This window comes from Elaeis guineensis, chromosome 12 (genome assembly GCF_000442705.2).
Source record: "Elaeis guineensis isolate ETL-2024a chromosome 12, EG11, whole genome shotgun sequence".
Classification (NCBI taxonomy): Eukaryota; Viridiplantae; Streptophyta; class Magnoliopsida; order Arecales; family Arecaceae; genus Elaeis; species Elaeis guineensis.
This window is the reverse complement of record NC_026004.2, coordinates 25,461,826-25,476,143: the sequence shown is the minus strand read 5'-3', so window position 1 is coordinate 25,476,143 and position 14,318 is coordinate 25,461,826. Positions and strand designations below refer to the sequence as shown.

The window sequence follows — 14,318 nt, the reverse complement described above, 5'->3', positions numbered from 1 at the left end:
AAGATGTTATAAGCATTTATTAGTATTTGAGCATGTGCCCAATGTAACACCCATTAACTTAACCAAGTTCAGATGGTATCTTCTATGCAAAAAAATTATTGATCTTTTTCTACGGCATCATCTACTAGATCACATCTTACATAGATCTCAAAATACTCAAAAAAAAATTTTCATCCATCTATGCTCACAAATCTTAAAGTAGATATTGTGCGATCCAACGGTGGATGTCATGGAAGGTGAACCATTTTTTCACATGAAAGATACAACCCTGAACCCCACTAAATTAATTACATGCAATTAAAAAAAAACTGCAATTAGAAATGGATCATGAAATTTTATGAGCTATTCGGTTGTCCGACATTCAATCATCATGGATATTGATGTTCTGTTTTTTTTTAAAAAAAAAAAATCATTTCAAATTTTGTGCATCAAAAATTTTCAATATACCCTCCTACAATATGGATTGTAGGGAATCTACTGCCAGGTCATGACAAATTAATTTCCACAGTCAAGATTCTGCAGTGCCTCCTCACACGCTTCCATCTTCCCTGTTTACACACCATAGGAAGGAATTACCGATAATGATAGAAAAAGAAACCAGTTAAAAAAAGACAGGAGCCTCGTCCCTACCTTCCCTTCTCTCTCTTCCTCTCTTTACTACCTACCTAACGTTCCACAACTCCAAATAGAATCCACCCTCACAAAAAAAGGCTGGTTGGTGTCTAAGAATCACAAGAACAGATTCGGCAACATGGATTCCCCTCGCCAGGAAGAAGAAGAAGAAGAGAAGCAGAAAGAAATCACCACCCCTCTCCGTAAGCCCATCAACAACACTAATCCCTTCCCTCCTCCTCCCACTCATCTCTTTTCATCATCACCCTCTAACCTCCTCCTTCCCTTCGAGCAGTTCATGCCGAGCCCTCAGCCTCGACAACATCGTCATCAACCCCGCCGGCGGCAGCTGACGATGCCAGGAGGGAGGAGGAGGAGGAGAATTCTCCGATCGAGCAGGTGGCTCTCACCGTGCCGGTGGGCGACGACCCCTCCGTTCCGGTGCTGACGTTCCGCATGTGGGTACTCGGCACGGTTTCCTGCGCGCTTCTGTCCTTCTTGAACCAGTTCTTCTGGTACCGAAAGGAGCCGCTCTCGATCACCTCCATCTCGGCCCAGATCGCGGTGGTGCCGCTGGGCCACCTCATGGCTCGGACGATAACCGACCGGGTTTTCTTCAAGGGGAGGAGGTGGGAGTTCACCCTCAATCCTGGGCCGTTCAATATGAAGGAGCATGTCTTGATCACCATCTTCGCCAACTCCGGCGCCGGCAGCGTCTACGCCATCCACGTCGTCACCGCCGTCAAGATCTTCTACCGCCAGCACATCACCTTCTTCGTCTCCCTCCTCGTCGTCCTCACCACCCAGGTGATGATCTCCTTGATTTTTTTTTTCTTTCTTTTTGTAATTTTATTTTGATTACATAATATATATTTTTTTATTCAAAAAAAAAAAGTATTGATGAGGTTGTTCGGAATAGGTACTGGGGTTTGGGTGGGCGGGAATATTCCGGCAACATCTGGTGGAGCCGGCGGCGATGTGGTGGCCTTACAACCTGGTGCAGGTATCGCTGTTCAGGTAAAGGGATAAGCCAGCGTTTCTCTCGTTTATCATTCTGGGCCGCGTGTTTCGTTTGTTTCGTGTTCTTCTGTTCTCTGTTGGTTGGTTGGACACGTCTGATGGCTTAGCGACGGTTAGATTTGATATTATGATATTAGCTGGCAGTGATGATTCCTTTTAAGTGGGGCCGCAGTGCATGGATCCTGGAGGTCTTTTCAAGGAAAGGGATGGATGGCGTGTGATGAGGGATGTGCTCCCTGACGACACAGGATCCCAAAAACCGTAGGGACCGAGAAATTAATGATTAGAGCCATCCCACCACATACATCCAGGACCATCTGATAAAAAATATTATATTATTTAAAAAAATAAATTTTTTCTATTCAAATTTGTAGTTAAAATGAACTTATTTTCCTTTTCAAAATTTTTTACTAAGGACATTGGATCCTATAAACCGTAGGGACCGGGAAATTAATGATTAGAGCCATCCTACCACATGTATCGAGAGTCATCTAATAAAAAATTAATATATTATTAAAAAATATTTTTATTAAAGATGGTAAAAATTATTAATTTGTAATTAAATTCACCCTATTCCCTATTCAAAGATTCCAATAAACTTTAAAATAAAAAAAATTTGATATTAAATAATATGATTATTTTTTATTGAATGATCCAAGATATATATGATAAAATAATCCAATAATTTTTTGTATGAACCATCCCAAATAGGTAATATAAATATAATAATTAAAAAAATGATGAGGTCTTTATTTTTTTTATTTTAGTATAGGGATATTTTGTATCATCAAGAAATTCAATAATATAGGAGGTTACTATTTTTTTTTATTTTAGAAAAAATCATATTTTCACCTTTGGATTAATTCATATAATAACACAAATATTTCAACATAAGAAATTACTGTAAAAAGTTGGAGATGTATCTTTCGTGTGAAAAAGAAGAATTTATCCTCCTCCTCATAAATTCACTGTTAAATTTTATAATTATTACTTTAAGACCTATACAACCGATGATAGAATTATTTGAAATCTCTTTTGATGCATAATTCAATGATCAACATTATGAAAAAAGATCGATTATTTTTTTGACATAAAAAATCCAACCTCAACCCATTGTTGAATTAGAGCTCTTTTAACTTTTTTTCATCAATTTTGCTTCTACAATGCGTGCTCAAAATGTTGCAAAGAGGCAATTTGATTTTAATTCCTACATTGGCTCGTCAAAATGCTTGAATCAAATGTCCTAAATGCCCCTGTACCAACTAAAAAACATTGTTCTTTGTAAGAAAATGGGTATATAACAACTGCCTACTTGTGCCTAAATATATTCCAAGAAGTATGGTGTCACTTATTTATTTTTTTATTGACAAGGCAGTAGTTGACATGAGTTGTCCTTTCTTATTTTATCCCATGCAGATTCATTTAAGGCCTTTGTACGGTGAGCATGCGCTTCATGCGTAAAGGAGAATCTCCAACTTTCAAATAACCAAGCTTTTGCTGCAAGAATCTATATTTTATAAATTTGAATTATAAATATTTTTCAAACATGAACGATGCTAAAAAAATGATCAATTCTTTTCAAAAAAAAAAAAAAAAGATTAGCTCTGTGAAGTTTTTGCCTTCAAGAGCTTCCATCCCAACCCATCTATAGCTCCTAACATCTACTTATGATTAATTATTACTAACTCTACAAGAAATGTTTTTGCTTTATCATTATTCTTAAAAAATTCCTTACGTTTGATACCATGGTACTCGTACAAAGTAACAAGTAATCTTAGGTTTATTTAATTGAATTACATCTACTAATTTCTTTGCGTGTTATAAATCTATTGACACAATGAACTCCGCATTTGCTATATATATTATACTCTTCATGATTAATTTTTTAAATTTTTAAAATAATATCAATCCAAGTATTGGATAGATGTCTGACTAGAACACCACCTTCCAAGATCTTTTCAGTACCACACGATACAGCAGGAAGATAGAAGAAACAAAATAAAACAATCAAAATACGTAGATCAGTCACAAAAAAGCTCGCCTCTACGGGGCATGCAAACTTCACTATGAAAGAGAAAATTTTACAAAAGATGACCTTACCCTCAACCCTTGTACACCCAATTTTCTCTCTCTAGAAGTTCTCCTTTCAAAAGCTCTTTCCCTCTTGGAAGATCCCCTGAACTCCTGAAGTGCCTGGCGTCCGCTGTCCAGGAGTCTCCTGCTCCTCTCTCAGCAACGCGCACTTCCTTCTCTTCCTCGATTCCATACGGCGTCCACAGCAGAAAAAACCAAACCACTATTTTTCTCTGCATCACAGGCCCTTTTAAAAGGGTTAAATATGACTTAGATTAGATTTAGGAGTCCTTAATCAACCCAAGTCAAGTCCCACACCGTCGGATCAAGATCGGGACGTCCCTGGGCCCTCCGATCGCGCTCCGATCTATGAAATAGTACCTTGGACCACGAAAAACGTGTGGAAAACACCCACGCGGTCCACAGGTCCACCCGTGGACCGCTCGGTCCACGGTGGACTGGGGTACAGGGCCCAGGCAAGGCACCTGGGCCTGGGTCGACCCGCGCGTGAGGGCTCGCGCACGGGTTGGGCCGCGTGCCCGGCTGGGCCGCGCACCCGACTGGACCGCTCTCCCATCGGGCCGCGTGCTTGGGTCGCACATCCCGCACGTTGGCCCCACCTGGGCAGCATGCCGCTGCCGCTGGCCACCGGCGGTCCTCCGTCGCCTCGGATCTCGTGCCGATTTCAAAAGCTCGTATCTTCTCCGTCCGAGCTCCATTTGGAATGATCTTGGTCTCGTTGGACTCCGTTTTTCACCGCGAACCTCACTGTGGGCTCAATATGGACTGAATCTCGAGACGTCAAATCCTAGCATCAAGAGCATTAAAAAATTTAAACAAATTATAAACTAAGATTCATCTGTTTGGTTGTTTAAGCATTGACCAACTCAATGTGCTCGGCCCAAGTGACCAACCTGGGAACAAAAGTTTAACGAGTCTCCATATGCGCTTGATGTTATAGTGCAAGTCTTAGCTTAAGTAATTATTTTACCCAATCTTAGCTTATATCTTTGTAATAGCGGTTTGTGACAGCTCACGCCTGCCAAATAACATGTGGACGTAGTGTTGGACGTAGTGTTGGTTGGGCCATTTAATTATCAGTGGGGGCACTGGAAGGAAGAGAGGGAAACACTGAAGTTGTACTTCTCGTAGTAAGAAAAGATGCCTACGTGAAAAACGCTCGTGATCTTTGCTGCTTGGCGATGCGCCATTTGCACCACAAAATACCGTACAACATGGGTGACCATCAAAAAATAGGCAATTATCAAATAAAATAAATTATATATATTATATAATATATTTTATTTGATGATCGTCAATTTTTTGAGAACGATCATCAAAAATACTGTATAACACTCTGGGATGCGCCCATACTTGGCTTGTAGAATTGACTGCCTCTGAACTTTGGCAAGTTGACCCCAAAAACATTAGGGTTGGACTCCTTTTAAATTTGTGAAGAATGGGCTAGATTTGATTTGTGACGTGCCAAAGTAATAAAAAAAATGTTAATTAATCTTAGATCCAGCCAATTGACAGCCCTAGCTGCTCCTTTGTGATGATTTATACTAGGATGCAATATTATATGTTTTTAAAGAGCCTAAGTCCGCATATAATATTTGAGAGTGAAAGAAAGGTGTGAATGGCACAACCGATGAACCCTAAACCCTTACTTAATTCCATTCTAAACCCCTTCGGAGTCACGGTTAGCTTACATAGTGTCAGAATCAATCTAATCAAAGGTTAATTGTCATTGAATCATATGATTCAAATCAGGGTACAGAGATGTAATGATTCTTTTGATTGAGCTTTTGCATGTTTCAGAAAACAAGCAAGCAATTAGTTTAGGAGAACACCTGTTATAGGTGGTTTGGGTTTGAGTCCATGCAATCAATTAATTGTAAAATTAGAATGGACAAGGATTGAGCTTAGGACGGTCCTTATTTGACCAACTAGTCCAACTAGAAGTCCGCCATGTAATCTTAATTGCTAGAATTTTTAAGTAAATTAAAGTAGATGAATTTTTGAGAAAACAAAAGTAATATATATATATATATATATATATATATATATATATATATATATATATATATATATATATATATATATATATATATATATATATATATATATATATATATTGTTTTAATGACTTGAATTCAGTTTATCTTTTTCATTTATGGTTTCTAGAATGAATTAGCTAATCCAAATCGATCATGCATAGGCTGGACGGTTCAGTTGACTTGAAGGTGAAATAATACAACCAATAAATTGGGTTTGATTGGACTTAGGTCAAAAATATTAACTTGATCACGAGTAGCGTCATATTAGGATTTAGAGCTTGGGTAAACCCTTCCCATGTTAACCCATCAAAAATTTCTTATATTCAATATCTACTCACAACATAATCCAACCTAAACATACATGAAACAATGTGGTCTCTGCTTGTATTTAGGTTACAATTTTAAAGCTGAGGTTTCGGTGCCTGGATTATTATTGTCTTTGGGTTACCAATTCAATCAGGTTGGACTTGGATTAGTCTTAACTAGCCTCAACCACCCAAGAGGCAGCCCTACTGATTGCTCTTAAATTGCAAACTTTAGGGACAAATAGTGAAAGGAAACAAACTTATATACCTAGATGTCACCAAATTAGTTATGCCCTATAGGCAAGATATGAAACAGGACATCAAAATTGACAATATACATCATTTATTGTGATCTATAATATTCAAGTGTCTCTATATTAATGAAATTTTGAATGTTTTATTGTTTTATTATTAAACATTATCTTAATCTGAGATTCAAAGTTATTTTGTATACCTTTTAAGATATGTAGACTAAAACTAGCAGTGTGGATTGATTTGGATGGTTTGCTTTTGCAAAACTTGAAAGCACTATCTAAAAACTCCATGATTCGACCGAAGGATCGATTCAACTAGACCGGATTAGTACAATTCTTAGTTGGATTACTTGTTGGATTGCATGTCGCCTAAATAATTCAATAAAAAACTTTGTGATCATGCTCAATTACTCAATTAAGCCTTTTGAACAGATCGGTGCTCCAACTTAGTCAAATTTTTGATTTTTTTTTTTTACGAACAATGTTCAATTTATATTGGATGCAACGAAATTTATATAATCATTATTTTATTTATAATTTAATTACATTAGATTAATTTAATATTATATTTTATATTTTATTTTTATAATTATAATTTTACACACACACACTTTATTATATATATGTATTTGTTTTATTATATATTTATGTCTTAGATATTGTGTTATACATTATTTTAATTATTTTTATTATGATTGGCATGTTAACTCATCCAAGTCTCCAATCTTTTGGATCATTAGAGATCCAAGTAAATGAGTTTCCATGATTTTAAGCACTGATTTAAAGGATAATAAATCAACTGTTTAGGTAAGTAGCCTATAGTTGATGAATTGAAGTTTAGTATCATATATGCTGAAAGCTGGACAATTTTTTTTTTTTAAAAAAAATTAATTAGATCTTTAATCAACATATAACAATTACAAATTAAAGTATCAGATGATGTAGCAAATCAAAAAAAAAAAAAAAACTGTTATGTTTAGAAGGACCGCCAGAAACTTATATAGCATCAATGATACATCTGAATATATCGCCTTACATAGGCCAACATAACAAAGGGTGAGGATGCTGTGTATTGATATCTTTGCAGAAAAATCAACTCACAGGAATCTCAAATCTGATTTTTAGACTTATTACATGCGTACACACATACATACATTATCTATATATATATATATATATATATATATATATATATATATATATATATATATATAAATTTCTGGCTAACTGCAATTCTATTGAACTTTTTGTACAGGGCACTCCACGAGAAGGAAGTGCGGCCAAAGCATGGGCTGACACGTAACCAGTTCTTCATGGTAGCCTTCGTCTGTAGCTTTGCCTACTACGTGTTCCCGGGCTACCTCTTCTCCATGCTCACCTCCCTCTCTTGGATCTGCTGGATCTTCCCTGGCTCCGTCCTTGCCCAGCAGCTCGGCTCCGGCCTCTACGGCCTCGGCATCGGCGCCATCGGCCTCGACTGGTCCACCATCTCCTCCTACCTCGGCAGCCCCCTGGCCAGCCCCTGGTTCGCCACCGCCAACGTCGCCGCCGGCTTTGTCATCATTATGTATGTCATCACCCCCACTGCCTACTGGCTAAACCTCTACAAGGCCAAGACCTTCCCCATTTTCTCCGACGGCCTCTTCACCTCCACTGGCCAGAGCTACAACATCTCCAGCATTATAGACTCTGACTTCCACCTCGACGTCGAGGCCTACGAGAAGGAAGGCCCACTCTATCTGAGCGCCTTCTTTGCAGTGACTTATGGTGTCGGCTTCGCGTCTCTCACGGCCACTGTCTCTCATGTTCTCCTCTTCCATGGCAGGTAAAAAGAAACTCTTTTAAATAATATTAGAACTGGACTGCGTCCAAGTCTAGATAATTAGTGAACAGCTGCCTCTTCGATGATGCCATTTTTATGTCACAAGCTCTCGTTTCTTTCAGGATGACACTTTGTTGCCTTCACACATTTGTGAAATGAAACAAGGTTGTGGAGTCATTTGCAACTCTAGTTGCTAGGTGATAGCTAAAGATTCTGCAATTCTATCTTTAAAAAAAGACATTCTTGGTTGAGCTACAATAATTATGAAAATCTATACAGGCACGTGTTTAACTTTTATTTATCAAGGAGATTTTGGATACCAAAAAACTCAATAATACCTTCCAAATAATCATTTTAGATGAAATTCTTGATGATAACAAATAGTATCAGGGCAAGCCTAATTTCTAACTTATATAAAATAAGAGGCACTGTAGCATAGGTTTGTTGACCATGAGCTAATCATGATATTTGTGATTGAATTTATAATATTTATAACTAAATTTTAATTGATTTAAATCCTTAACATAATAAGAAAATTAAAGCTTAGACGGGGAGAGTATTAGACAACTCATATGGACGTGTATTTTTTAATCCTACATTTATTATTTGTCCAAAAGATCTTGAATATTTGTATAAAACTAAAGAACCCAAACAATACCTTCTGGCTAATTTTTTTAAATGAGATACTTAGTTACGACAATGACAAGCTAAGGGCTATTGAGGATTTATTGGGGTTACACTAGGCAAAGTGGCTTTTGCTCTAGCTCTATGCAGCCCTAGTATATACACAGCAACTTCATTTGTTAGGAATCAAACAATACTGTAATCAAAGCTCTACTAAAAAATCACCGATGCGTCTGCAAAGAGGAGTGTTTTAGATTTTGTAAGTCAAAATATGCATTTGAGGGGAAAAATTTAGGTGACCACCTGATCTATAAGTATGGAAATGGATCTTAACCAACTAGTTGATGGCATGTTGCAGAGAAATATGGCAAATGAGCAAGTCTGCATTCCAGGAGAAGAAGATCGACGTGCATACGAAGCTCATGCGTCAATATAAGCAGGTCCCGCAATGGTGGTTCATCTGCATCCTTGTCGCCAACGTCGCTCTGACCATCTTTGCATGTGAGTACTATATCGATCAACTCCAATTGCCATGGTGGGGTGTTTTGCTGGCTTGTGGCATTGCCATCTTCTTCACTCTCCCCATTGGAATCATCACAGCCACAACGAACCAGGTATCTGCAAGCTGGCATTCTTTGTAAAATCTCTATCCAAAATGTTGAATTGAACAATTGAATTGCTTCTTCTGCCGCAAAACAGACGCCTGGCTTAAACATCATCACGGAGTATATCATGGGGTATTTGTATCCAGGCCGGCCGGTCGCAAACATGTGCTTCAAGGTATATGGTTACATCAGCATGACACAGGCCTTGACATTTTTGCAAGACTTCAAGCTGGGCCACTACATGAAGATCCCACCCAGAACAATGTTCATGGCTCAGGTTAGTTTCGCTTTCTAGTTCTGTGTAATAATTACTACCTTGTGAACTAAAATGTGGGTACAAAGGCCTTTGCAAACCAGCATTCATAAGCTTTTTTCCTCCTTAAAAGAAAAAATTCTCATAGCTTAGGAATCCAAAACATCTTGAACCAGCATAAACTCCATGTAACAATATAATAGTGAACACAGAGGTCCAAATTTTGCGATCAATATATGAGTTCGCTATTTATGCTTAGACTAGTTTGCCACAAAGCTTCCAACTATTCCAATAAAAGATTGATACCAGTGCTGCTACAAGTCCACTTTGAAATGCAGCGTAGACATGTGCAGCAGACGGCAGTAAGTGCAGCACTCCATGGCCAAACTATCTGTAGGGACTACTCTTATCAGTCAGAAGCACAGAAATTTCAGTTCAACTAGAACTGTTTCGCGTCCTAGGAATTCTGATACACTACACGCAAAAAGAACAGATGATGTGTTCTTCCTTCAGCAACTTTAGATTGCCTGCTACAAGCATCAGTATGAAAACAGTATGAAATGCTTCCTAAATCAGCACCATTCTCCTTAAATTCAATTAAGTAATTGTTCCTAGCTCACCAACATAACACACTTGGTTCTACTTCTACCCATATTGCCATCCAAAAGTTACTTTTAAGCTGTATGATATCATAGTCACCGTCTCTGCACAAAATATTATTTTTATACTTGAATTTTTGGAAGTTTGAGCCAATTAAAGCAAGAGATATTTCCTTCTTCTATCAAGATACATGCAGTTTGGTTAGCTTTTCTCTACCTTTCACATGCAAAAACATTGAGGCCATTGGCCCTCTTGATCGATAGTTCTAAAATTTGAGACAAGGGTTAAGCAAGAGTTATTTCCGTCTTCTATCATGATACATTCAGTTTGGTTAGCTTTTCTCTACCTTTCGCATGTGAAAACATTTAGGCCATTGGTCCTCTTGATTGATAGTTCTAAAATTTGAGACAAGGGTTAAGCAAGAGTTATTTCCATCTTCTATCAAGATACATTCAGTTTGGTTAGCTTTTCTCTACCTTTCACATGTGAAAACATTTAGGCCATTGGCCCTCTTGATTGATAGTTCTAAAATTTGAGACAAGGGTGAAGCAGTTTACTTAACAGAAACAAATAATATAAAACACCAAATTCTTTTTTTCAATTGATGTAATTAGACCAAACAGATAAATGCATAAATTTCATTCTTGAGTGATCATAACCTGGAGACATCAGGCGTTTTTACCTTTTTCACAATTTGCTAATCATCTCCTGTTGCAATTTAACCGAGTCAAAATAATGGCAGGTGGTGGGTACTCTAATTGCTGCAATTGTCTATCTTGGAACTGCATGGTGGCTCATGGACACCATCCCCAACATCTGCAACACAGAGCTTCTATCTTCGGACAGCCCGTGGACCTGCCCATCTGACCATGTGTTCTATGATGCCTCTGTCATATGGGGTCTCATTGGCCCACGCAGGATCTTCGGAGACCTTGGTACCTACTCAGCCATCAACTGGTTCTTCCTGGCTGGGGCCATTGCACCTCTTCTCGTTTGGCTCGCCCATAAGGCCTTCCCAAATCAGAAGTGGATAAGTCTAATCAACATGCCTGTACTGATTGGTGCCACCGGCATGATGCCTCCAGCCACAGCTGTTAACTACACTACCTGGATCACTGTTGGCTTCTTGTCGGGCTTTGTGGTTTATAGGTACCGGCGTGATTGGTGGCAGAGGCATAACTATGTGCTTTCTGGTGCTCTGGATGCTGGGCTGGCATTCATGGCAGTCTTACTGTATCTGTGCCTGGGGCTGGAGGATGTCAGCCTGAATTGGTGGGGAAATGACCTGGATGGCTGCGCCTTGGCTTCCTGCCCCACTGCAAAGGGTGTTGTAGTTGATGGCTGCCCAGTTTTCTGATCATAGGTGGCAGTCTAAATTTCTGTGTTTCATTGGTAGAATGTGGATTCACATGCTAGTGAAAATACAACAGAATCAATGAAGAAACTATATAAACCGTTTGCAATTTACACAAAAATTAAAAAGTCTCAATGACTTGTATCTCACCACAACTTGCAGGACCTCTCAGAGGACGGATCTCTGCCATCCAGAATACAATCAGTCTGTAACTTGCCCTTGTTTTCAAGCAGCAGCATATTTCAAGCCTAACCTGAAAGCTGCGGCGAATGCGATTCACCAAAAAAAAAAAAATGGAAAAAAAAAATATCTTCTCTACTAAATTTCAGCACCATAAAAAATAATGAATGTCCTGATTGACAAGTGTTGCTACGAGACTCAAAATTCGAGATTGGGGCAGTTCGGATGAAGCCGAGCTGGAGGTCGGTAGCAGTCTGATCTGAGATGGCTTCAAAGAAACTTGCAAAACAAATCAAAAATCAAAAGCTTCAAAGAAATTTGCAAAACAAATCAAAAATCAATGGAGATCCTCCGATTTTTGAACCTCCAATGCTTAGTTCGAGCCTCAAAAATAAGAAGTGAAAAAAGTAGAATAGAGCTGGAGAGTTTGTGTGAAACTAGAGAGATTGGACTCTGTGAGAACTAGAGTCCTTGTTCAAGAACTGACAAAGTTCTCACTAGCAGAGTTTTCCTCTATTTTGAGCTTAGAACTTAGGACTTAGAACTTATTATTGGAGTACTACAAGAATATTGAGTATTAGCGATGGTAAATTTGCCGTTACTAATAACACATTTTACCGATGGTAAATAGCGACCAAAAAAATCTGCCATCGTAAAAAATAAAAAAAATATTACCGACAGAAAACTGACTATTAGCGAAGACAAAAACTATCACTGATAAATCTAAAATTTTTTAAAAAAATTTTGATTATAATTATAATTAAATTAATTAATTACCAACCATTATTAACGACAGTTGTAATTATCATTGCTAATAATTTGAAAAAAAATATTTAAAAAATTATAAAAAATAATATTTTCTTGATAAAAGTATTAGCAACAGTTCTAGCGATGGACGTGCCATCGCTAATACTTTTACCAATGGCGTTAGCGATGGATACTTTGCAGTCGCTAATACTTCGTCTCATTTACCCCCGCGGAGGAGAAAAATTTTCGCTCGCACGCCTAATCCTCTCCCCTTCCTACAATTCTCCTCTCGTTGGTGCCCAAACCCCCCTCAAACCCCCCCCCCAAACCCCCTTTCCTCTCTCCCCACCTCGTCCCTCCGGCATCCCGCAGTCCCGAGCTCATGTCCCTCCACGCCTGCAGCCGCCCCAACCCCATCGGCCCTGACATAGCCGGCCCACCCTTGCAGCCCCGAGCTGGCATCCCTCCACGCCTGCGGCCGCCCTGACCTCGTCGGGCCGGACATTGTCGGCCCAACCCCACGGGCTTGAGCCCATAGCCCTCCAAACCCACGGTCACCCCGATCCCGTCGGCCCCGACATCGCCGGCCCGACCCCACGGCCCCTACCTCGCCGCCCCTAGCCCGCAGCCCTGCCTCATTGGCCTTACCCCATGGCCCCATCCCTGCGCCTTCATTTCCACAGCCGCATCCCCGAGTCACCGGGCCGACCCCATGGCACCTGCCCCACCACCCCCAGCCCCAGCCTCGATCCTGTGGCCCCTACCCCGCCGGCCCCTGCCCCACCACCCCCAGCCCGCGGCCACATCCCCAAGCCGACATCCCGTTCCCAAGCCGTCTGCTTGCTGTTATGAGTATTAGTGATGGCTAATGCCGTCATTAAAAGTTAATTTTTTTATTTAAATTATGTTAATTAAGTATAATTAGGTATTAAAATTAATTAATTAAATATTAATTTAATTAATTAGTTAGGTGTTTAATTAATTAATTAGAAGCACGAGACTTGATCTCAGCACACAGAGCACTCAGATCAAGGGAAGGTGCCAGGCAGCATTGCAAATACGGGGCCGAGGCATGCCCTGCATTCTCGGGCCTCGGGTTCCAGCTGGCATGCAAGACATCCAGCCCCTGCGTGCCTTGCACGCTCACACCAAGGGAAGGTGCCAGTCAGTATTGCGAATACGGAGCTGGGGCATGCCCTGCGTGCTCGAGCCTCGGGTCCCAACTGGCATCCAACCATTGTGCGCCCTGCACACTCAAACTGATGAAAGGTGTCGAACAGCATTGCAAACACGGGGTCGGGACGTGCCCTACATGCTCGGGCCTCAGATCCCAGCTGGTGTCCAGGGCAGCCAGTCCTCGCACAAGAACCGAGTGCATATTCTATGCCATCCCATAATTGGGTGTTAATTTAAGTAATTAATTAGGTGTTAATTTTTAAAAAAAATTACTTTGCATGGAACCATAGACCCATCTTTTGATTAATGTATATATTCTACTGTATCTGTATATTTATATATTTTTATATGATTGAAAAAATTATGTATATTAATCAGTTGATTGTCTAGTTTGGATAGTTTGAAAAATGCTAATAATTCTATAAGTCATTACAGTAATCAAATGGTATGCTGAGGGTTCGAAAAAAAATTTTAAACAGTATTTTTCTTTAGTTCTCCCTACACATCTTCAGTCGTATGGAAGAACTATAAGGAGAAGTACTGCTGAAATTTCTTTCAGCCCCTATTGCATATCATTTAATTACTATAATTGACCTATAGAATTAATGTATTTTCTGAATGGGATAAAATCTT

The 14,318-nt window shown here is 39.4% G+C and overlaps 1 protein-coding gene across 1 annotated transcript; it reads left to right on the top strand.

Annotated features, from left to right (window-relative positions):
- Nucleotides 1-568: 568 nt before the first annotated feature.
- On the top strand, nt 569-11,717 carry LOC105054623 (oligopeptide transporter 7). Its single transcript, XM_010936185.3, has 7 exons — nt 569-815; nt 908-1,419; nt 1,532-1,629; nt 7,580-8,149; nt 9,129-9,384; nt 9,470-9,652; nt 10,971-11,717. Exons 1-7 carry the CDS (start codon nt 752-754, stop codon nt 11,583-11,585), a joined length of 2,298 nt encoding a protein of 765 aa, XP_010934487.1. The 5' UTR covers nt 569-751; the 3' UTR covers nt 11,586-11,717.
- Nucleotides 11,718-14,318: the final 2,601 nt, after the last annotated feature.